Here is a 23504-nt window from a genome sequence, read left to right on the forward strand (position 1 = left end):
GAACCACAAAAATCCTGAACATTAATATTGAAAACATTGTTGTAAGCAGCGTTTTGGAGTCCATAAAAGGCATACAAAGAAACAAGCTTTTTCATTAAAAAAGGACAACCAATAAAACATTGTCTGAAAAGACAAGAATTAAGAATTAGAGGCTGAGAAGTTGAAGTAGCAGATGATAAGTGTGTGTGAGTTGTGGCGGTCAGGCAGGTAGAAAGTGTTCGGCTCCATACTGTGGCGGTAGACATGGAGGCATTGGAACCTGCTAGTTAATATACAAGGCTTTTTTCCGTTATCACTTGACTGTTTGGGATCAAACTCAAAGCTACATTTGTAAATTGTACACACACACACCATTTCTTTTCAAATCTTAAAGTTACTGAAACAAGACTGTGCTGATCATAGTGTACTGGTAACTGAGGCAACAACCTTTAGAGCAACATCTGCATTTAGGGTCACTGTGTTGTTTTCTGGGATGATACTGTACCGTAGATAATATAACAAACATAAAACAGATAAGTGCTCTAAAAAGAAAACAATATTAAAAATGGATGGAACAATAGACATAAAGTTAAAACACAGAAGTTGTAAACAAATTATGTTGCTCCGCTAATATTTTCGGTAGCTTTGGGAGGATCATTACTACTAAACAGAATCAGTACTCTTCTTTGTGATGTCTGCTTCCCTATTAAGGCTAAAAAGAATCATAAATCTACCTCTTTAAGTGCTACGACTTAACTACAGCATGAGGACAGATATCACAGACTCCTCCTCCCTTTTGACCGTTTTATGGTTAGTGTGCTGTTATGCGGAACGAGGAGTGTAAACTCAGTATAGTATTATTATTATTATTATTATTATTTAGGCAGTAAAACATAAAAACAAAATCAACTCAAAATGCTTGGAGACCCTTGTATAAAAATAAAAAAACCTACACCACCTCACTCTGTTTCAGAGATAGTGCCTGGAGATGTCCAGAATTAAATGTTTCCGATATCAAACTATTGTGTCAGGACAGTTAATTAGAAATTAAATCAACTCAGTAACCTAAAGTAATACAGTATCCTCTGTGTACGATCCAGCATCATATCTGCCCTTCAGACCCTCAGTAACCTTGTGTCTGCCACCCTATTAGTCTCAACTATGGAAACGGGTGCCTTATTTGTCGCTGTCTACGAGCAAAGCCTTACTCTTTAATATATTTCTGTACATTAGTATATAATTTTCTTCTCTTTACTTTACAGTACAGAAACTCCTCTTCACATATTCTTCCGGTTCTTCATGTCAGCAGGAGCTATGTTTTTTGTGCTTATCACCAAAAATTGCAGTGCAAAAACAATAATTAATAATAATAATGATAATAATTAATGGTAACTATTAACAAACAATGGATTATAAAACAATTATTTTATGGCACAACAGCCAATCAATTCACATATAATACAAATAACCAGATAAAACCAACTGTTCCTGTATATGGAAATAAAAGAGCTCAAACTGAATCAGGCTTGCATAGCAATGCAACAACAAGTTAAAGAATATATTTACAGGAAACAAAAATTCCCTTTTCCCCAAGGGCAGTTACCAGAAAATGTGTTCTCATATAGATGTTTTCTTTTTTTTTTTTACTTGCCTTTTTCTAACAAAAAGAAAGTTACAGTAAGGTAGGAGGTGGAAAATATTTTCTTGAGGACGAAAACATAGTGAGATGTACAGTATGTCTGTGTCTATACATCACATTTACAGTTCTGTGACACAGCTTTTCTCTGTAGTGTCCTCTGCTGCACTCTTTTCCTCTGAGAACACACAGGTAAGGACAAAGTTCATTGCCCTCAATAGGAGGGCGTCACTCTTTCGAGGACAGGCCAGGTTTTCTCCAGTTCACGTCCCAGGCAGATTACTCTGTGGGAAATGAAAAGAAAAATATGAGGGACGTCAGGAAATAGCCCTGTATAAATAGATACATTATATTCCCTTAAATATTTTATACCTACAGGTTAGGTATACCTACAAGTTTTGTTTAAAATAAACAACAAAACAAAAAATAAAAACAATTTGGATAGAGAAATGCTCGACACATTGCAAAAGGGTGCAGTACCAATTTTAATACAATTTCAAATGTATGTGGCGCAGTTACTGATCCTAATCCTTTAATGGTCATATTATCTTAAAGATCTCAGTAAAACCAAGCCGTAGCTGTGGCTTTCTCTACAATGCTTGGTTGACAACTGATTCTCCTCAAATGGAAAAAGACTGTACTACCATCTCATACACCTTGGCTGGATGTTACGGCACACCTTAAACTCAAACAGCTAAAGCTTAATACTATTCACTCAACCATAAAGTTTTACATGGTCTTTTTTAACATTTTCAAGTTCCCATTAATGTTTATGATGATACGATGTATAGTTTCTGTTTCCCCCCCCCCTCTGATAGGATGTGTTTATGTATGGGGGAGTAGTAGGCTGGTTAAGATGTGGATATGTGTGGCAAGTGACAGTTGGTTTACTGATTTATATAATGAAAATTCTATAAAAATATTCAATTTTTTTTAACACTTATAGTTTGGCTAGATTAGCTGGACTATAGCTAACAAAATATGGCACTGATGCATGAGCGTTGAGCCAATAACGTTGCACTTATAAGGCATGCACCCTAACCACTCAACTATGCAGGCACACCACAGTGATATGTGTCAACTGTTAGTTAAGACAACAACAAGGATGCTGTCAGTGTGTATACTACAGACTGATTTTAAGTAAGTTAACATCCTGAACATCTTGTTGTAACAGTGTGTGACGAAATCTAACTGAGCTACCCGACATCTCAGCATCAATGACAAACTACGGTTAATAGCACTCGTGTGTATGTGTGCACACAATCTGCCTGGGTGTAAGGTAAGCAAGCAAGGAGAATGAATGATAATGATGCACTGAGACAACGCTCTGAAAACAGCGCTGAGTGGATAGATTGATGTACTGATTATAGACATAAAAGTGTATGGGGGGGTTCCTAAGTAATCATTTAAAAAAGTGGGTGGGTCTTGTCCCACCTTCATATAACGGTAGCGACACCCATGCTGTGATGTCACTCTTTTGTCTTTGTTGTTTAACACAGGCTATAATACATCATGATACAGTTTTACGTACATAATTCTCCCGAGTACTGTCCTTGTCCATTGGTCCCCAGGAAATCAGCGTGCTCTATGGCGGTCCACTGTTGTGGTTGTCGTGGACCTTCGGTCTTGCGTGGCCCTGTCGAGCCCTTGGAGGAGGCTGTCCCAGAGGAGCTGTGGCCACCGGGTGAGGGGAAGGATGGTTTACTGTATGGCAGGCACCCTTCCTCTGAAAACACACAAAGAGGGACCCAAAGGCACACTTTAGGCTTAAGAAATGGACACAACAAATGACTTTTATTGTTGCAGAGAAACACATCTAACATCTGATGCATGGAGACAAAGAGCACTTTGCAAACCTCCCCTCTTCCTGACATCTGCAGAGTGGTGGTGCCAACAGGCAATGCCAGGGCGTGCCGCAGAGAGGATTCTCAGCCTCACACATGGCCTTGCAGCTACCAGCCTTATGAGGGGCAAATACAATAACAGAGGGACCACTGGCTGCTGTGGCACCCCCTGCTGCAGGGCAGCATAACATTGACCCTCAGCAGCCTCTGTCGTTGCGTGAAATCTCATCAAACTGCTTCCCACTGCTCTGCTAATGACTGTAATAGAGCCTGCCCCGACCTCAGTGGATTCTACTGTGAATCAGTAAGCACTGTGACACATATGGGAATTCACCTATGGGGTTTTTTGTAAAGATGCTGATTGCGGCACCTGTCTTTGTCTCACAGTTTCTCTGTGTCTGAGATTGCCTGTCTGAGAAAGTCCTGGCACAAAGAGGGCAGGGCGAACAGCATGGAGATCTCTAATGGTCACAAACATACACACACACATGAACACAGGCACACACAGATGGGGTGTAGAGTGGCTGCTGTTTGTGTGAGAAAAGAGAGCCGAAGCGATTAGAGTGCATTTCAGGGGCCTCCTGCCTGACTTGGAGTGGAGCAGGCCAACATTGGCAACAGTTACAGGGGCATCGGGGAGGCTGAGGGGGGCATTCTGAAAACCAGAGCAAGTGGCAGACAGTCCAATCTGTTCATGGGAGCCTAGTCTCAATGCAGCTTGAGAGCTAACTTCAACACAAGAACTTAGATAAAAATCTCCCCTCTGTCAAGCTATGGTAGCAGAAAGAACTCTTTTGCCCTTGTTGTTTTCTTGTCATGAAATCAATGAAATGAAATATTTGTTGTAATATTTGTAGTCAAATGTCACTTTAATATCAGCACTGTTAAGGTTGTGACACTAAGATATTAGAATAGAATAGAATAGATTTATTTGAAACAAGCAATACATAGGGTTTTAAAAAAGCAAATACATATGTTAGCACTTGTCAGGGATAAAACGAGAAAGTCCAGGACTTATTTCCATTGTTGTCCCTGTTGTAGCAGCTGTCCAAGTGGTGACCGGCGTCTGTCACGGTGCCCCACAGGCCACAAGTAGTGTACAAACTAGGAACAATAATAAATAATAAATACTAAAACAATAGTTTAAGATTCATAGATACATAGCTTATAAAAGTAGATCGCTGAACAGCAATTTTTTAATCTTTGTTTTGAAAGATACTGCACTTTCTATTTATTTTATGGAGAGTGGTAGTTTGTTCCACTCCACAGCCCCAGCATAGATAAAAGTTTCTCCTCCTGTCTTTGTCCTATGTTTGAAGAGGGCTATATTTCCCAGACTAGAAGAAGCCAAGATTTTTAAACACTCCTGGTTCAGTAGTGTAGACTTTCTCGCAAGGAACCTAGTTCGAGCATTTATTTTGCCCAGTCTTTAGAGCCATAAAAGCGACACCTAAAGACCCATCAAGAATAGTACTTAATTGAAGGCTGGGGTGTGATTGTTACCCCTCCAGTAGTTATAACAAGTTTGTCCTCCTTGCTCAACCTAACTTTAGAGCCCATTAGTATAGATTCAGTCTTGCCTAAATGCAGTAGCAGCCTATTTTCAGACAACCAGGTTTGAACCCTATCTAAATCATCTAGAATGTCCTGTATGCGATTTTTGTCTGTGTGAGATGTAAGAATGGCAGAATCGTCCTCATACAAAAATAAAGTGCTGGTGCAAGCAGCTTTCATATCATTATGTAGAGTAGAAGAGCAATGGCCCGAGCACACTGCCCTGGGGAACCCCACAGGAAATGGGCATGGCCTCTGACATTACTCCTCCAACATCTACTCACTGGTCCCTCCCTGACAAATAAGACCCTAGTCACTTAATGGCCGAGCTGTCTAACCCAAGAGCCTTCATTTTTGAAAGCAAAATGTTTTGGTCCACTGTGTCGAAGGCTTTTTGGAGGTCTAGTAGGACAAGGCCACACATTTTCCCAAGATCAATTTATTTCTTAATAAAATCAGTTATATACAGGAGACAAGCAAGATTTCCTATGATTTTCTAAACCCAGACTACATTTCATAAAATAATTTAGACTCAGATATGTACTCATACATTTGATCGTGTGCAACTCTTTCAAAAACCTTTGAGATTATATTTAGGATTGAAACTGGTCTATAGTTGCCAGGGTCTGATTTACTTCCCTTTTTGTAAATTGGGGATACTTTCTCGTGTTTAAAATCAGTGGGGAATTTTCCTTGCTCCAGGGAGAGATTAATTATATAAGTAAAGGATGGAGCAATGTCAACCGCAGCATCTCTTAAAAACCTAGCCCCAATTCCATCAAGCCCAGTGGCTTTAGTAATGTTAAACTCGCCTAGGATTTTCTCTACATAGCCAACTGTAGCCATTTTAAAAGAAAAAGCATCTTCCTTGACACCTAGGTTGCTGTAGTATTGAGTGACAAAATCACCATGACCAAACTCTCCTGTTCTATCTGGCAATTTGGAAACCAGGTTGCTGGCGACAGAAGTGAAAAAGGTGTTAAAAATCATTCCAATATTGTATTGTCTTTGTAATGAACAGTAGTGAGGGAGCAAGATTATTTGATAGATTTTGTTGGTTGGGAAATGGTTCATAACTCTGTATCTGTGTATTTACATTATTTTGGAAGCCTTTCAGCCTTGTTTTTAGTTAACAACATGGTGTTTTCTCTGGTACCACCTTCCAATTTTTTTCATTTTATTGACCCACAACAAGGTTTTTTCTCTAGTAGTCATCCCTGGCATTATAATAAAGTTTAGACTTGATCCAACCGTACCAGTTTTGTGCCCTCTGCGCCCATCATCAGCTCGGTCCATGGAGCCCAGCCTGTCTTGAGCCTGGCGATGATGTTCCAGTGAAGTGCGTGTCTGTCTGTCAATGGAGCTCTTCATGTCGTCCTGCCCAGACATAGACGGGCGCTCCAGAGATGAAGCCTTCCTCTCTGTTGGGGGTGCCATGCTGCTTATACTGCGGGCCCCTTGGATACGGCCCTGCCCCTGACAGGGAGGAGGCTCAGGGGGAGGAGGTAGGTCTGTGCCAAAGAGTAACCCACAGAATAAATCTACTGAATACACAAATTTATATTACTATAACTCTTTCTTGTTTATACAGCAACCGATACATACTACATAAACTATTTAAAATGGGTTTTTATCTACATCCTCACCGTCTGCACCAGCATCTCTTCGGTGGGGTGCTGTGCCCTGGCTGCGGGGTTTCCGTGTGGGCCTGGTGGCCCTCTGGTGGCCCAAGCTGTGCGTGCCGACTGTGCTGCCATCTGTTGAGAATGGACTGCTGGGCCGGGGCCTGTGGGACAAGCCTTTACCTGTAGGAGGGAAACAGGCACACAGGCCAGCTGGTTAATAAAGATATTACGTACTCTACACCAAGACAGTGAAGCTGAGGTCGTCACCAAGAGAGGTAGAGGTTATCAATCATGATCCAAAAACCTATTAAAAAAGTTTTTTTTATTAGAAAAGAGAGAGTTTTCCAGTGAAGCCTGTAAAATGTTGCAAGTATAACTGATCACCAAGATATTATTCCGTCATAAGAAAGCAGGAGTGCAAAGCCAGATGAGTTACAGCAGAGCTGAGTTAAAGTTAAAGACAAAAAAAGATACCCAGCCATATACAACAGGTGCCATGCACAACCTGGGCAGCAGAGAGGAAATCACAAGGTAGAATCATGGGGGAAAACACCCGCCAATGGATGACAGGAGGGACAATCAGAGCAGAAAGGAATAAATCATCCGCCACTGGTAGAAGTTCCAGACCAACGGTGGGTAGCTAGTCTCCACACACCAACCTCTTTTGCTGAGGCTAGTGCCCTCCAGGCGGTAGCCTGCCTTGTCTGCAGCAGCCACCAGGGCCTGGGCAAAGCTGCAGTGGGTAAAGATGGAGCCATCTGATGAACTGCCCAAACTGGACCTATGGCTGGAGAAATTACGCTCATCCTCCGAGGCTGAGCCCCACCCATTCACCATGGACCCTGTGGAACACCACAGGTTTCAGCAAATGTGTGTGTTACACTGTAGTAGTGAATGCTATATTTTCTGACTATTGTTATTCCTTCAAAACACTGATATGCAAACACATCATGTTCATACTTTTCAGCTCAGTGACCATAACCTTTATGGATATATGATCTGCTATACTGAACATATGTTGTTTCACACTACATTTAGATGGATATGTGTATTGAGTAATCTTATAAAAAAGAGGTAATATTAACATCCCACACTTAAGTGATTCTGTATTTGCTGCAGGGCATTTCTGTTCTTGCAGGTGAGTGCTTTTGTATAGTCATTCTGTTCTGGCCTGCCCTCCCTCATCTACAAAGACATGCCATACATATATTGCATACACAAACAGACAGGTGCACACAAACACACACAAGAATGTACACAGATGAACAGCAGGACCGCCATCACTTGCTTTTGCTCTTCTTTTGATAAAGAACAATGAGCACACCTGTGCAGAGCAGAGTTAGCAACAGTACTGCCTCAGGTGACGCAGATGAAACTTCTCACAAAACAGTGTATTAAATCAAACACCTGGTGGTATGTACACTGTTTTTTTTTTTTTAATTCCTGTTTAATTATGCACAGCCACCACTGTTTAAAAGGAGCTATAATTATAGGAAAAAAAATATAACTTGAATACAAAATCACTGTATTTTAATCATAACGTCTGTCGTTTAAGACAATCCCACACATATATGTTACTTTCAAGATGATTAAAAGATAGAAGGTTTAATCAATACACAACTCAACATGTTACAAACTGAATCAAAATGGCTTGCATAAGGAAGATATATTGACTGATTTCTTTTTTTTTTTAAAGTTTTGGCTTATGTATGTGTGCTACTGTATTTCTTCATGTTTAGACTTTTCTTCATGTTCAACCAGCACTTTAAATATAAAAGTTTCAGTCTGCCAATAAAAATATGCCACTTTGGCAAGCAAAAACACAGAGAACAGTCGCTTAATGTGACAGCTTTCTGTGAGACTGGTTTGGCAGACTTTGCTAAAGTGGCACTAACCCAAATGCTCTGCTCACACACACTATTTCTCTGTCATACAATACACAAGAGTGATGTGATTGAACAGAGCGGCATAACAGGGAACTGGAGGTGCAAGGGTAAAGGTTGTAGAGGGAGCAATGGGGACAAAAAGTTAGCAGCGAGATTTATTAAAAGGTCAGTGTAATACAAAACATGATGACAATACTGGCCAAGACAGGCTGGCAGAGAGACTGAGATTTAAATGATGTCAACTCATACATGTATCTACCATAGTAATAGAGTTTTCCCTCTCAGATGGTACTGCTCACTCTGTACAATATGACTCATATACAATTGGCAAAAACTTGGTACAATGATTGTGATTTATTTTCCCGGATACACTGGGAAATCCCCTTCAAACAGTTTTCCAACTTCCCCATCTGTGAGTCTCTTCATCTTCATGTCTCAAAGAGGTGGTTACTCAGTCATCGGGTGTGACATCAGGGAATTGCACCTTCACCAGCTAAAGTTGCAACAGATTTTCACTCCTACTGCAGTAAAATTCAGATTCAGATTAATGGAAACCTCTATAAAATATGAGCTTGTATAAGGTAGAGAACCCTCTTACACAACCCATTTTTACAGCACTAACTGAAATCCAAAGCAGTAACTACTTCGAGCCCTCCATCTTGCCTTGCTATTTTCTTTGAAATTCTTTTCTAAGAGTTTTTCTCCAAGAGAGAAAGACAGCAATTCCACTGGGTCCTATCCTCTCACAAAGAATAGAGCAGATAATGAAGTATAGACAGTGCCAGCCAAAGCACTGAAGCCTCCAACTCCTCCGGCTCAGCAAAGGAACACTGCCTCAGCAAATCACATCACAGAATGACTTTTCAGCTGCACTAACTGCCACTTTCTACTGCTGAACCTCTGGAGCACTTCTATTCTCTGAAATAGCAGTCCAATCAATCTGTGATCACTGTAACATAATTTGATAAAAATTCAATCTAGTTTTCTTTTTGCTGTTGAAATGTGTTTTTTTTTGTTCTTTCTGCAGCCCCAGACTAAGGTTTGCACTTCGCACATGTCATTTTATCATGTCTTGAACCAGAGCAATGGGCCAAGCCATGTACTCTAAAAACCATTGGCCGACACCTCCTATGCCACATGCACTGTTAGAGCAAGGCCAGTAAACGGGAGATGGTTGGGGTGCAGTAAAACCCAGCCCAGGTCCTCCCTGCCACTAAAACTGATTTATACTGACGGAAACCCTAATCTGCATGTCGTTAAGCGGGAAAATCATTTCCCCTGACGAGCAGGCGTCTCTACCTGCCATCAGGAGACGTGACCCTGCTCCTCACAAACCTGGCATTGCTTTATGGGAGAGTAATCGCCCAGAACAGCCCAGCTTTCAGCTCATTGTAGGCGTAACAGCCTTACTGTTACCACAGCTCAGCTTTACATGACCTATACCGCCCACTCTACACACAAAGCCAGGTAATACCTATGTGTTCACTCCATCTTTCTGGCTCAAGCAAGACATGGCTCTAGAATATCCACAGCAACACCAGGATTTACATTTATCTGCTAAAGAACGTGTGGCATCATCTCAGAGCATAGAATAACACATAAAATGAAAAAAACCTGTGCAGACAATCTGCTGGTGAAAAATGGCCCCTGAGGAAAAGGCTGGATTTTTTCTGGGGCATCAGTGAAAATGTTTGATTTACTGGCCTTTGGTGTAACATTATGAAAACAGACCTATTTCCATATTATTAAAACAATGACAAATCTATCAAGTGAGCCTCGACAGGAATCACACTCCTAACCCCTTTTTTTTGTATATCCTCAAAATGGTGGCCACCATAAATCTCAGCGATTTATCCTATCCTCCCTCTCTTCCTCCCACTAACCCTGAAGCTGGGACCGTGTCTGTGCTGTCAAACGATGGAGTGCGAGGTAGACTTGCAGAGAGATAAGAAGAAATAGTGCTGTCTTCAGAGTAATACAGTGGAGGAGAGATGCAGTAGATTAGGGCCCAGTTGCTGCTTTATATTCTTCTAAATACATCAGCAGTAGCATGTGTCAGCGCAACCAAAACCACTGTTCCATCATCCAATGGAAAACTACTCTTTAGGGCTGCCACTGACAGGCCAGACCAACAAACAGTGCTGTCAACCCTCTTATTCTGGCTCAGCCCTTCTACCTTCAGATACAGTATATATTTTGAGCTCAGTCCTAATTGCTTTCCACCCACAAATTTCATGATATGCATTTCATTTTTTAGTATTCACTGACTATTGCGAGACCTGAGATATATACAAAATGTTGCAGTGTTACACAAGTAATTCTTTTTACAACTGGTCCCTATAAGTCACACATCTTTCATTAATATTGCTCCAGTTTTAACGTCTAGTTTACAGAGAGATATTGTAGCTTGGGCAGCCTGGTCAGTGTGAGAGCAGCAGTCCAGAACCCAGCTCTGCCGCCGCCATGTCATACCCTTCATATGTCCCCCTGACAGACGGCTGTAAAAGTTTCAGTGAGTTGTAAAAATGGAAATGGTGCCTCTCGTGTGGAATGGAATATGCCGCACGTGAAATTTATTTCAAATCTCCTCGGGAAGATATGGGTGGCGCTGGCTCTGGTGCGGTGTGTGAGTTAAATCACAGTCACTCTCCCCTGCTTGCCTTACCTCTTCCTCCTTTTAATTTCCCTCTCAGTATCCTGTTTAAAATTCATGGACTTTCTTATCTCTTTTTTTGGAAATGATAATTATAATTCCCCGGAGTCTGCCAGAAGTGCTTTAAAAACTTGATTGAGGGACTCAGTAAGCATGTTAACCTAAAAATGAACACATAGCAGACTCATGAAGAACATGCTGTGAACAACAATCAATTAATTGTAAAACAGGATGAAACAACAATGGGACTTAAATTATTTGTACCCATTCACAGTGATTAAAGCAGAAGTCATTCATATTTAAACAAAAAAGTAGAACCCTAGAAAAAATGGGGCTAGTTTTGAAAATAACATAATAACAGTATCTTAATATTCAATGATAAAATGATAATTAAACTACATTGAAATACATTTCACAAATATGCACATTATGTAGCACCAATGTCACAGCTATCTTACCTGTTAAAGAGCTGTCCAGGTTGTCCATGCTAGACCCTGGCGTGTGCTCAATACCACGGGGATGTCTGGCTCCATAGCCTTCATCCTCCTCCTCATCCTCCTCCTCCTCATCCTCATCAGGCAGGTCAGTCTCCAGGTCAGAAACCATTGTGCTCGACACGTAGCCCACTGGAGGAGCCGGAGCCTGGGGAGGAAGAGAGCCCCCCTGCATGTGCCTGACAAGAGAGTAAGACAGCATATTAATTTACTCAGTATGCACATACAGTATACATCAAGGAATGTGGAGGTAATTAATGTATGCGGTAAAGGAAATATTCAAAAGTTTCTGCTCTACAGGAAGGCGAAGAAAAAGAAGGATGTATGGGGGAGTGTGGAGCTCATTTTGGAGACATCTTCAACATGTGAAGCGCTGAATACATTTTGACAATTCCAATAATTCTACGTCGCTGCTTGCATGCTAACACAATGACCTGCTAATTGCTGCTGAGATGGTACAAAGGCATGTTCTCTGGGCCTGTTGACACATGGCTGTCACCTCACTGGCAGCTCGCTCTGCTGACAGCCGCATTTGTTTGAGGAGTGCAATATCTGACGCGGTTTGCAGTGGGAATTGGTTGTAATTACTGGCCCTCTGGTGTTGTCAGAAATGCTCTCTAACCAACATAGTCATTACGGGGTAACATGACATCTCCTTCCTGACAAGGCTTCCCTGTCCCACCCCCCCACACACTTCACTATTATGAATGAATGCCAGTTTCCCATTCTCTCTGCATTGCTGACAGAATGAAGCATGGCCTTCATCTGACTTGCATGAGCACAACAACAATGGAATGTGCAGTAAGGGTGTGGGGGGAGTAAACAACCATGGGTAAGAAATTGTGTCTCTTAGAGTGAGCAAAATACAGTAGTCGCCTAAGTGGTAGCATGGGCCCATTAAAATGAAATGATTAATGGGTTTATCTCCACTGCACAAACAGTTGACATGAAGAATACTGTGGGACCAAAATAAATCTTGGCTGCAATAAACAGGGACAGAATGTACAGAGAGCATTGTAAAATAACAACATTGCATATATTATCAACGAGAGAGATAGATAGAAACACACAAATGAATATGCAAATGAGATATTAATTACTTATAAAAAGACACATTTAAGTGTGGTAGTGTAATTGTGTTGTTTAACGACCACATTTAAAGACTAAGGGTAGAAATTATCTTTAAATTATGTTACCATGTCTGTTTTGCCATGTCCAGTTGGTATGCTCTAGTTATCTCATCCAAATGTGCCTGGAGCATGGGTTGCATCTCGTCCCGAGGAGAAGGGGTAAGGGTGGCTGTGGACTGCTGTCCAAAAGACACGGCAGCTGGGGAAGAGGCAACCCCCCGGATGGGTGGGGTCGGAACCCTTTCCTCTTCTTCCTCCAGCTCATCCTCCATGCCCTGGTGTAGATAGGTCTGCACGGGCATGGGTGGGCCCCAGCCATCACTCTCATACCTGAAGTATGAAGATATATTCACTTGACAAATGTTCTCAAAATGTGACATTGTTTTAGTCTTGCAATATGAAATGACTATGATTATTTAGAGAAGACAATTTGATTGTAAAAATACCAATGGACAGAACCAGAATAAAGTGTATTAATCTCCTAAATGTTTAAAATGTTAAATGCTGGAGAAGAGGGTATTTTAACAGTAATTCGTATTCCTATGTGAACACAGAGCTTTGTGACCTTGTTTAACTTTCATAAGAATTTGTTATATGACACTCCTGAGTAGAATTACAGTCGTAGTCAGGCTTCACTTCCTCATAGCTGTGCTTATACATGCTGAAATAATACTAGCCATAAAGAAAATGTTCATTAAAGAAATTTGTCAGTGCACACTCCGTAGGACATAACTGTTTTAATCTGCTGCTATTAAGAGCAGCCTCAGATTTACAGTGCACAGGACTCTTCATTTGCCAGATAGCCTATTAAAGCAGATGACTCTCCCAGATTGGAAAAGGGAGTAAGATGACTTAGTACCTACTGGACCAAAGAGGGACACATGCACAATCACTTAAATAAGTGTCTCTTACTTTGTACCTAAAGTAAAGTGTTGTCTGGGCTTCAGTTGGATTTACATGGTGGTAAATGTAAATTAAATGTTTCTAAAAATATGTCAACTGATTACAAAAAGTCATGTACGTAATAAGAGTAGAGGTAGAAATAAGATAAAGAGATTAGAATCAATAAGAATTCAGACAGCATTTTACATCTACTTCAGTCTCAGTGGATGGATAACACCATGTTGGTATAAATCCCCCACTCCTCCTGTCTCTCTCTTTCTTTTCTCTTTATGAAACAATGCAATTATGATGTTTTCCCCCCTGTGGAATTCAGCAAATGGATTAATCTGAAACCATCTGTGCTAGTAGCAGCAGTAGACTGCTTGAATAATGTTTTTTTTTCTTTTCTTTTTTCAATTATTTTACAGTCAGGAAATCATCCCATAGATTGAAGACAGGATCAGCAGATAGTTTGATCTGCAGCCATGTGTATACGAGTTTTTGTACAAGTGCCTGTGTAAGTGACTATGTTTGTGTATCAGACTGCCTGTGGAGACTAGACACACATTGATCCTTAACTTTTCTGCAAATGTACAGTGGTACAGTAATTAGCTGCGGAGAAAACAGAGCTGAAACCAGTTATTACACACAACAATGTGTTGTGTTCCTCGCCTTGGCAAGCGCTGTCTTGTTCTTTCCAGTAACAGGTAGATTTTCTACTTCTGTGGTGGCCAGAAGAAGTGACACTCACAATAATAGTATAAAGAAGCTCAGGTGGACATAATAGTAGATGACAAACTCTGTATGGGAAAGATAGTAGACATACCCTCCTCCTTCATGGTGCTCATTGGGATAATGGTCCATCTCTGTGCCAGGGAGAGGGTGAACTGGAGGAGGGGGCAAGGGAACATTGGCCCAGTTGGAGCCATTGGCTTTAGTGGGTTTGGAGCTTCCCTTGGTCTTCTTCTTCTTTCCTCCTTTTCCACCTACAAAAGGAGGGAGTGTATTTAACCCACTGAAAATTTAACTGTGAAAGAACATCTATTAAAAACTAATAAACCGGCAGAATAATATTGCACATTACAGGAGCTGCTTTTGTAACAAATGTGTATTTGAGTGAAACTCAGTTTAGTCCAAACACAGTACTTAGATTATGGATCCATTTAGACTCAATTTCAACATACCCTTGGAAAGTCGTACACAATTTCAAACACAAGATTCAAGGCTGCCTGATGAAAAGCATGCTTCCATTGATTGATTGGCTGAAAAGCCTCAAATCTCCATAGAAACAGGGGAGAACGGCAGTAAACGAGGCCAAGGCAGACCTTTGTGCTCCACCCATCCCTCACTGTCCCCTTTCACACCAGGCTTTGGGTTCCACAATGAAATATCTCACTTCACAGCATCATCATAATGAATGGCTTGTGTAGTGTCAGTGTGTCCCTAATGGAATTCACTGAGAGTCTATTACTACTTTCATTTCTTTTATTACACCAGAGAGCCGCTAACCCCATCCATTTCCACTCATATCCCTCCAATACCAGATTCTCCTCTGTCCCATCCATCTTTATAAATCTGCCAGGCAGGTCAATACCGAGTTTTATATGATTTGGTCACTGTGGAAGGGACAATTTTTTTCTGTTTAAAACACATTTGACTTTAAGCCAAAATCTATGTACAGTATTCACTTTTTCTTACAATAGAAACAGGACTTGCTAATGGAAACTTAACTTTAACTAGGGTTAGATCATTATACAATTAAAAATATAAGTCAACTTTGCTCTGAAACTTAGCTCTAACTACATTTTAGGGCTGTCTTTTGTTCTTACCTATCTGGTGAACAAAACATAATCTTTACTAGCAATTATTTACTAGCGGGTTTACGACTTCCACAAAGGCGGGAGGTCTGTCCTTTTATAATTAAACTGTACCTGTTGACAATTCAGTCTTTACAATTAAAAGAGACTATAGGTACTTTGTTCTATGTATCCCAAAGAATAGAACATGTATATCTGACTTATTCAAATAAAGAATAAGATGTAGCAACCAAAAACATAGTATATTCCGTACTGCAGCTACAGTTATCATATCATAATGCACAAGTCAAGATTCATAAAGCTCGAAAGTTTAGACACGTTACATATTTGACCAAAATATCCACATGCAATATTTTGCTTGTACATACACTCACTGCAACACAACTCAGGGACAAACATATTTGACCTCTACCAATACAGATAACAGTCAAGACAGAACAAGTAGACATGATGACAATGTAAAAAATGTCTCAACATTTCTGACCATGCTAAGACCGAGGTACATAGATTCAGTACATAATCTATTCTTTGACAATTCACACAGTACACTTGTTGCACACAAGTAGTGTATAGATGTCCGTTGTTGGTTTATCTCATCCTATATCGCCTCATAAAATGTACCGAGTTAATAACACAGTGCACTTCATCTCAATGTTGTGCAACCCTATACATTGCCAATCATTATTCAAGTGTAGAGCTTCATTTATATCACTTTCTTCCCATGCTTCTTACTTTGTGCATATAGACAGAAAGTTGGGAGACATATAGTATTTGCATGTTTGATCCATTTGTGGCAGGCTGAAGTGCCTCTATAGCAGTAAACACCTCACATCTCCATCCAGAAAATACCTCAAACTGACGTCACAAGCCACACAGATTAGTGAAAGCCATATTTGGGAAACTCTGTTGAACACATTTATATCTGTCATTTATTGGTTAGTCTCTGCTGCCAAAGTCCTGTAATCACTTTCCCCAGTACCACAAAAAAGCTGCCAATATTGCATCTTGTGCTATGTAACATCATGCACTCTAATATAATCTAATAAACTGGCAAAGTAAAAAGTAGATCACAGTCATAAAAAGAAACTTACAGAAGCAATGACACACTTCTATGAATTATCACAGAAGCCAGATGGTAGACACGTCACAAATGCTGGATAATGTGTCTGAAGTCCTGAAAAACTCTGATTATGTTACTATTAAATACCATTCTTGTAATAGCAAGGAAAACATGCCACTTCAAAGATGAGCATGGTAAAACTGTAGGGGAAGGAGAAGAAATATCAAGCATGAGGAGATAGACAGGGTGTCAGAATGATATTAATAAAGAATGGAAGTAATAAAAGAAACAACTGTAAGCCCAAGGCAGGCGGCACCACAGTGTAAGTATAGTCTGAAAGTAATTGGGTTTCCTAATCGTACCTCTGGGCGACGCTTGACTTTTACCAATAAATGGTGAGCTGACGTGATTGTTCAATCATCCTTAGTCCCTCCACACAAGACCAGCCATCAATATTGTAAATGAGCCTCTTCTAGGAAAGGATGGTCTGGCACTGGAATTACAACAGCTCACCCCAAATATGAAAAATACAGAGAGAAAGGCTGTGGCTAGGAGCTATACATGAATTACACAGCGAACCCATCTCCTCTGACAAAACAGGGCCTCTCTTCAAAGGGGAACTCATACTAAATATAGATTCAGCATTGGGTATTTATACCCAAGGTTTGGGCGCTCCCAGCATATAACTGTAGGGCTGCATAGCCTTGAGCTTGCTTTGTTTTCATTGGGTGCGTCAGTGCTGAGGGAAAAGCCACAGAGCAGAGACTCTAGGAAGACTATGCAGCCAGATATAACTTATGAGTGGGAGAACTTTTCAAAAAAAGCATCAACATAACTGAAAGTCACATCTATTATAATTTGTGTGGCTCAATTTAAAAAAAACAAATAAACAAACAAACACAAAAAAACATGTTACATAATGAGGTGAGAAGCAACACACAAGGCAGGAGCAACACCTGTCACACACAACCATGGACTTCACACAATCATGGATGTTGAAGCTTCACAGACCTTTGCCTGAGAGCAGAGCAAGTCAAGGGGTCTCAAACTGCTACAACCCTCCCAACAGAAATAAATGAAAAAAAAGAACAGCTACCTCAATTCTACAATACTAAGAAAGGTTTTAATGAGCAGCTTCATGTCCCCAGTGGAGATCCATGCTGCCATGAAAGCTGCTCTATTTATGTTCCTTTTCATCCTGCTCTCCTCCTTCAGTCCTGACATTCATTATTCCTTCCATCTCCTCAGAGGGAGAGCAAGGCCCTGTAACTTCAACGTTTACTTTGGTTGAAGTCTGAATCAAAGCTTAGCTTGTGCTGATTCAAATTTACTCGACTGTTGTAAGCTACACTATACTGTACAGCACACATTGTACAGAAGACATACTGTATATCTTATCACTTGTTCAATATAGCATTGAGTCTAATGAATAAACACATCCTATTTTAATTAATGCACTTGACATCTTTAATTGATATACTTTAAGTCTTTATATATATTTTTCCCATTAACAGGTGCAAAGCTACTTGCCTGTTCTACTTCACATTATCCATTATCCAATCTTCTGATCATATATTTACTTATATACTTCTATGTAAGGGTAGAAAGTTGATTGAGCTTAATTATTAAAAAAAAAAGTCTAAATAATGTGCATTCAATTTCATTTGTTGATCTCCATATGTTGTAAGCCTTTATATCCTCTCCATTTATGTAACTCATAGGGCCTGATTTACTAAAGGTTTGCGTGTGTAGAAACGTGTGCAAACTTGACATCACCCGCAAAAAATGTGCAAGCTGATCTACTAACGCAGAGCACTGAGGTTTGCGTCTTTCAACTGTGCAAGATAGTACGCGCTGTCCATTTAGTACGTTTGCCATAATGAATATGTAATATGGGGCGTTTCAACCCCAGTGCGCAAAATACAGGGAGGAGAAAATGCAAATATGTTATTTAGCACGTGCATTGTGATTTACCAAACCTGAAGGTATTATTTCTGACGCTAACTGCGTCTATAAATAATACCTTTGAAGGGGCAGGTATTAACCAGCTGCGCACTGGGCACAGATGACTTTTGTCACTGTGGAGAGGTGGAGACGGAGGCACAATGAATACGCACAGGATGGACTTTTTCCACCTGTGTTAATAATTTTGGAGTGGAATATTTTTGGTTTTACTAACAGCATTGACTTCGTCACAAATACTCTCCCATATGTCGGTTTCTCTGGTAATATTTGTTTTTGTTATAACTCAATATATTTGTTAACCTCTTCCACTAGAACCTGATCACATTTCATTTTGCACTTGCAGCTTTCTGCTCGTCCAAACTCTCCATAAAGACACGCAAAACCCTCATTTAAATACGGCTGTCTCCACCCCGTTGCACCTGTTTTCATTTACGCAATCCGTTGCACCGTGCAAGCAATTTAGTACCCACTATTTGGGATCTTAGTAAATCAGGCCCATAGTGCTTTAAATGTATATTTTGACCCTACGAAAATGTGTAAAAACAAAAAGTTGAAGTTTTATAGAAGTTTATGCACTAGTAGGTATGGGTGAGACGAGATCTCGCGAAACGAAACGCGACGATATTTCTCGTCGACGTGAATTTTGTCTCGCAAAGCTATAATTAAGGGGTGCACCAAAAAAAAAAAAAAAAAAAAAGACGATCGGTTTTCTATCGATCATTCGCACGTCATGTCTTCTTTTCATAATGTCAGGTGTGGATCATTAACCTTGTTGCAGCTTCTACCTGCTGAGAAGATCTCAGTCAGAAGTAGGAGATGAGGAGAGGAGCAGGTTAACCTCAAGCCTCTACACTGAAAGCCTGAAGTAGGAGGAGCAGGGAATCTAGCTGAGCTATGGAAGCCTAATGATGTAAAAAGTAAAATGAGTCACATTATTAGCAATATGTTATAATTTGTGATAATTGGATTCTTTATTTAATTTATATTTATATATTAGAATTGTTTCTACTCTTTATAATTTACTTTTTGGTATTTGTGATTGTATCTAACTTTTGTATTTATGGTTGTTATTTCCATAAATACCAAAATTATCCATCTATAAAATATATATATGGGGAAACCTTTTACAGTGCTGCATACTGCATACTGCATATGATAATTATATATTTAGAAAGTAGAAAAAAGTGATTCATTACAATATTATTAGTTAAAACATTTCAATTCAATTTCCAATTTGTGAATTTTAAATAAAAGAACAGTCATGTATTTCCTCATTGAATTTTTTCTTAAAAATATAGTTAAAATCTTGTCTTGTCTAGATCTTGTGAACCCAATATCTCGTCTCGTCTCGTCTCTTGAGCTGAGTGTATCGTCACACCACCACTAGTAGGTGATATATATTTAACCTTGATGACCACCAAGCAAGCTCGTCTTCTAGTGTTTATGCTTAGTGAACCAGCTGCTGGCTGTAAATTTATATCGAATGGACAGATGTGTAGGTGTTTTTCATCTCATCTTGATCTTTTCATCTGACTCTGCAAAAAAACAAATAAACGTACAGTATTTCCCAAATTTGGAACTTTTCCTTCAAAGCATATTCTCTTACACACTATACATTAACTGTTAAGTTAACGGATGTAGTTTTTGTAAATTGTGTCTCTCTTCGTCTCATGAAATCATAATGAAGCTAAGAGCTGTCAGCTCAGAACTGACATTAACCTGTGTGTCTATGGGAGGAATCTGCCTGTAAGGCATGGCCACTTCACATCCTTCTCTCCAGCCCACTGTGTGCCAGAGCATTGAATTAGAGACCGGTTAAGGCAGTGGCTTGTAACTAGATAAAAGAGGAGAGTGGAGGGGAGGCAGGCAGAGGGCTGCCTTGGTGTCCTATAAATGACATTGTAATTCTCTGAACATGGGTTTTAGTGTAGTCGCCCACCATTAGGGGAAGAGGGAAAAAGGGAGGTATTTTTGCCACTTTACCCAGCCAAGCATCTCTAATGGTGTGTGTGTGTGTGTGTGTGTGTGTGTGTGTGTGTGTGTGTGTGTGTGTGTGTGTGTGTATAGTCCACTCCGTCTGAAAGACTCCCTCTGCCCCTATTCCCGTCTGCTCACTCACATAGTGAAAGACAAAGCCTTTACAAGGACCGGCAGTGATGGCAGAAACCCAGCATTAGCACTTGCAGCCATATTCTGTCAGGAAATCATAGTATTATTTTGTCTCTCTGATTTAACTGCCCTATTTCTATATGCTCCAATAATCTGTCGACTACTATCCTATATCACAACATGACTACATATAGCAGCTCATTTAACTACTATAAAGCAAGGGGGTAGGTTTGGTTTTAATTTTAGAATAACTGTGTACGTATCACATCACTTTTTTGTTGTAATGAATACTTTTAACATGTTAGTTTTGCAATTCAAGTAATCTGTTATTAAGTTACATTTTCAAACAACCAATCCATTACTGTTAAAATATTGTGTCAGGCTGGGGGTTTGCTGTGGTAAGAAGTCAAGCAGAGAGATGATCTCATGAAAAACAGTGTGATTTTGTTGATAGCAACAGCCATACCATCCACACTGCAGTGCCCTCTTGCAGCCATTCTAGAGGGAAGGTACTAATTGAGGACATAACTAACTTCACTCATGGTACAAGTAGTCCTTAACAACAGCAAACTTAAAACTATACTAGAAACAGTGTAGAAAAACACTGTGAAGAACAGTGACACTCATGTACCAAGTAACATTGGTGATGATTTCAAACACAAGTGCATGCTGGGAAGCTCCGCCCACCCATACCCAACACGCTACAATAATACCATATGTTTCTTTTGTCACTGTTTCTTTTCTGATTATGCACCTACTCCTACTATGTACTAGTGAAAGGTATCCAATCATGATGTCAGAGAGGACAGCCTTTACGTTATGGAAGAATTCAAATCATTACACCAAGAGTCACAAAGGGCTTTTCGTTTACTAGTTACTTTTCTCAGTAGGTGACACTATTGTGACACATTACTTGTGGTAACTTATGGCTACATCTGTCACTATGACATCAGGGCTCACATGAGCGGCTGCAGCTCACCTGTCTGTGATTGTCTGTGCTGCTCAGACTGCTGCTGAAAGGTTTTCATAACAAAGTGATGCCTGACAGTCACAAACAAATCGGTTGGACAAACTGGCTATTTTAGCTCAGAAATAATCTTCATCTCTTAATGATATGCAATACTAACTCTACTCTCGATCCACTCATGGAATAGGGGACAGATGGCATTAAATAGTAAATATTTTTCCTGCTAATTTCAAAAATTTATGTTTGGATTGATTGGATTCTTATTAACTAAGCTCAGCTGTTACTGACACTTTGGTTCTTCTTTTGAAAAGGACCGGATGTCTTAATTTGCTTTTGGGAGGAATCTTCATCGACAGTAATACAGTTGTTTTATTAAACAGCATGTCTGAGGAACAATCACAAATTAGCTATTAACAACTAACACCTAAAATAAGATACAATATCAAATGATCTTACTTTTGTCCAGTTTTTAAATTCTGTGACGTTTGGAACATATAAACTGTAAATACTAATGGCTTCAGATTGTCCACCTCACCTGGCTGCTGCCAGGCTGCTGCTAGTCAACAATTCTTAGACCTCGAAGTCGAGGGTTGCCAGGTCGACAGGTCAAGAATCTCCTGCTCTTCCACTCTTTATCATAATAGTGCATTTTTTTTGTAGGAAACAAATAACCCTGGCAACTCTGAATAGATCTAACGGTTAACATTACGTGGAGTTAGAAGCGGCTTGATTGTTTGAGATTGGCAAAAATAGTGGCAGGAACAATCCAGCAACACCTTGATATTGGTAGGGCCATGTCTCTACTGTCCATACCCACATTTACGCCCACATTATAAAGCATTCATATATAATGAACTGTAAGCAGTGGGAGCTGAGTGAGCAAAGCATCTCTGGTGAGGGAGAGGGATTATGTTAATAAACATATTCTTAGATGTCAGGTTTTTGCATGCAAATAACAGACCAAAAAAGCAATTAAGAAATCAGTCCATCATAAAGTCGAGCGGCAGAGCCCCAGAGGGTGTCCCATTCTGTTTCATGATATTCTCTGCTACATAAACCAACCTGAGAGACTGCCGCTTCGCTCTGAGCTGTTGTGAGAGCTGGTGGTGCTGAAATCTTGTGATTGGTTGTGTGGTATTCTATTTGACAATCCTTCGGCCAATCGGTAGTCAGGAATGAAAAGGAGGGCTACAGTGGGGGTTAGAGGGCAAAAATCACAGTGGCATCAGGTGTTTGGCAGTTAGCACAAGCACATGCAAACATGCAATTAGAGCATAAAGCAAGCAGGACATATTCAGGACCATACATTATACCAACAGCACGTTTTCACTTTATGATTTGTATGCAATAGACAATAGATTTGTTGTTGTTGGTTCAAAAAATATTGCAATACTCCTCCATTAAACTCTTCTCAATTCATAAAATCGGATAAATGAATCCATTGTAGGGGATTTTAATTCAATATTTGTTTCCCCTCAGACAGATATAATCATATTTAATCACATGTGATCCTACTTCTTAAAGTAATGCCAGGGAGATTTAGAAAAGTCGTTTTTAAAGATTCATTGAATTAGAGGGACTATGTAAAAACTATAATTAATATGTTTTAGACTGTTGAAAAATTAGATTATAAATATGTATTAGAATAAAGTCGAGGAATACTCATTACACCTAAAGTATGAAACTCAACCCGGCTTTAAAAAAATCCAGCATCAAATCCATGGTAATTAATTTGGATTATTTTCTTAAATATTAGCCAACCTAAAATGGATTGGTAATTACTCTGAAACCGGAGGAGGAGTGGTACTATCATGAAACCCGGGCAAGAAAATGGATGGATGACTTATCTGCACTACTCCTTCATGAGATGTTTATTCAACCTTGGAGAGTAACCAAGATGATG

At 39.9% G+C, this 23504-nt stretch overlaps 1 protein-coding gene across 7 annotated transcripts in view; it reads right to left on the reverse strand.

The window, feature by feature from the left end:
* Positions 1-1632: 1632 nt before the first annotated feature.
* Positions 1633-23504, reverse strand: part of robo2 (roundabout, axon guidance receptor, homolog 2 (Drosophila)) — a 166664-nt gene continuing 144792 nt past the window's right edge. For 2 of the 7 annotated variants that reach the window (XM_062419707.1, XM_062419706.1), the window contains 9 exons: positions 22664-22789; positions 14510-14669; positions 12868-13131; positions 11636-11850; positions 7298-7480; positions 6660-6818; positions 6270-6524; positions 3147-3341; positions 1633-1899 (listed from right to left, as the gene is read on the reverse strand). In XM_062419707.1, coding sequence (XP_062275691.1) covers positions 1898-1899; positions 3147-3341; positions 6270-6524; positions 6660-6818; positions 7298-7480; positions 11636-11850; positions 12868-13131; positions 14510-14669; positions 22664-22789 — 1559 coding nt within the window. In that variant the 3' untranslated portion in view covers positions 1633-1897. The remainder of the gene's footprint in view (positions 1900-3146; positions 3342-6269; positions 6525-6659; positions 6819-7297; positions 7481-11635; positions 11851-12867; positions 13132-14509; positions 14670-22663; positions 22790-23504) is intronic. The other 5 variants (XM_062419709.1, XM_062419708.1, XM_062419711.1 and 2 more) reach the window with 3 other exon arrangements.

The sequence above is a fragment of the Scomber scombrus genome, chromosome 5 (genome assembly GCF_963691925.1).
Source record: "Scomber scombrus chromosome 5, fScoSco1.1, whole genome shotgun sequence".
Classification (NCBI taxonomy): domain Eukaryota; kingdom Metazoa; phylum Chordata; class Actinopteri; order Scombriformes; family Scombridae; genus Scomber; species Scomber scombrus.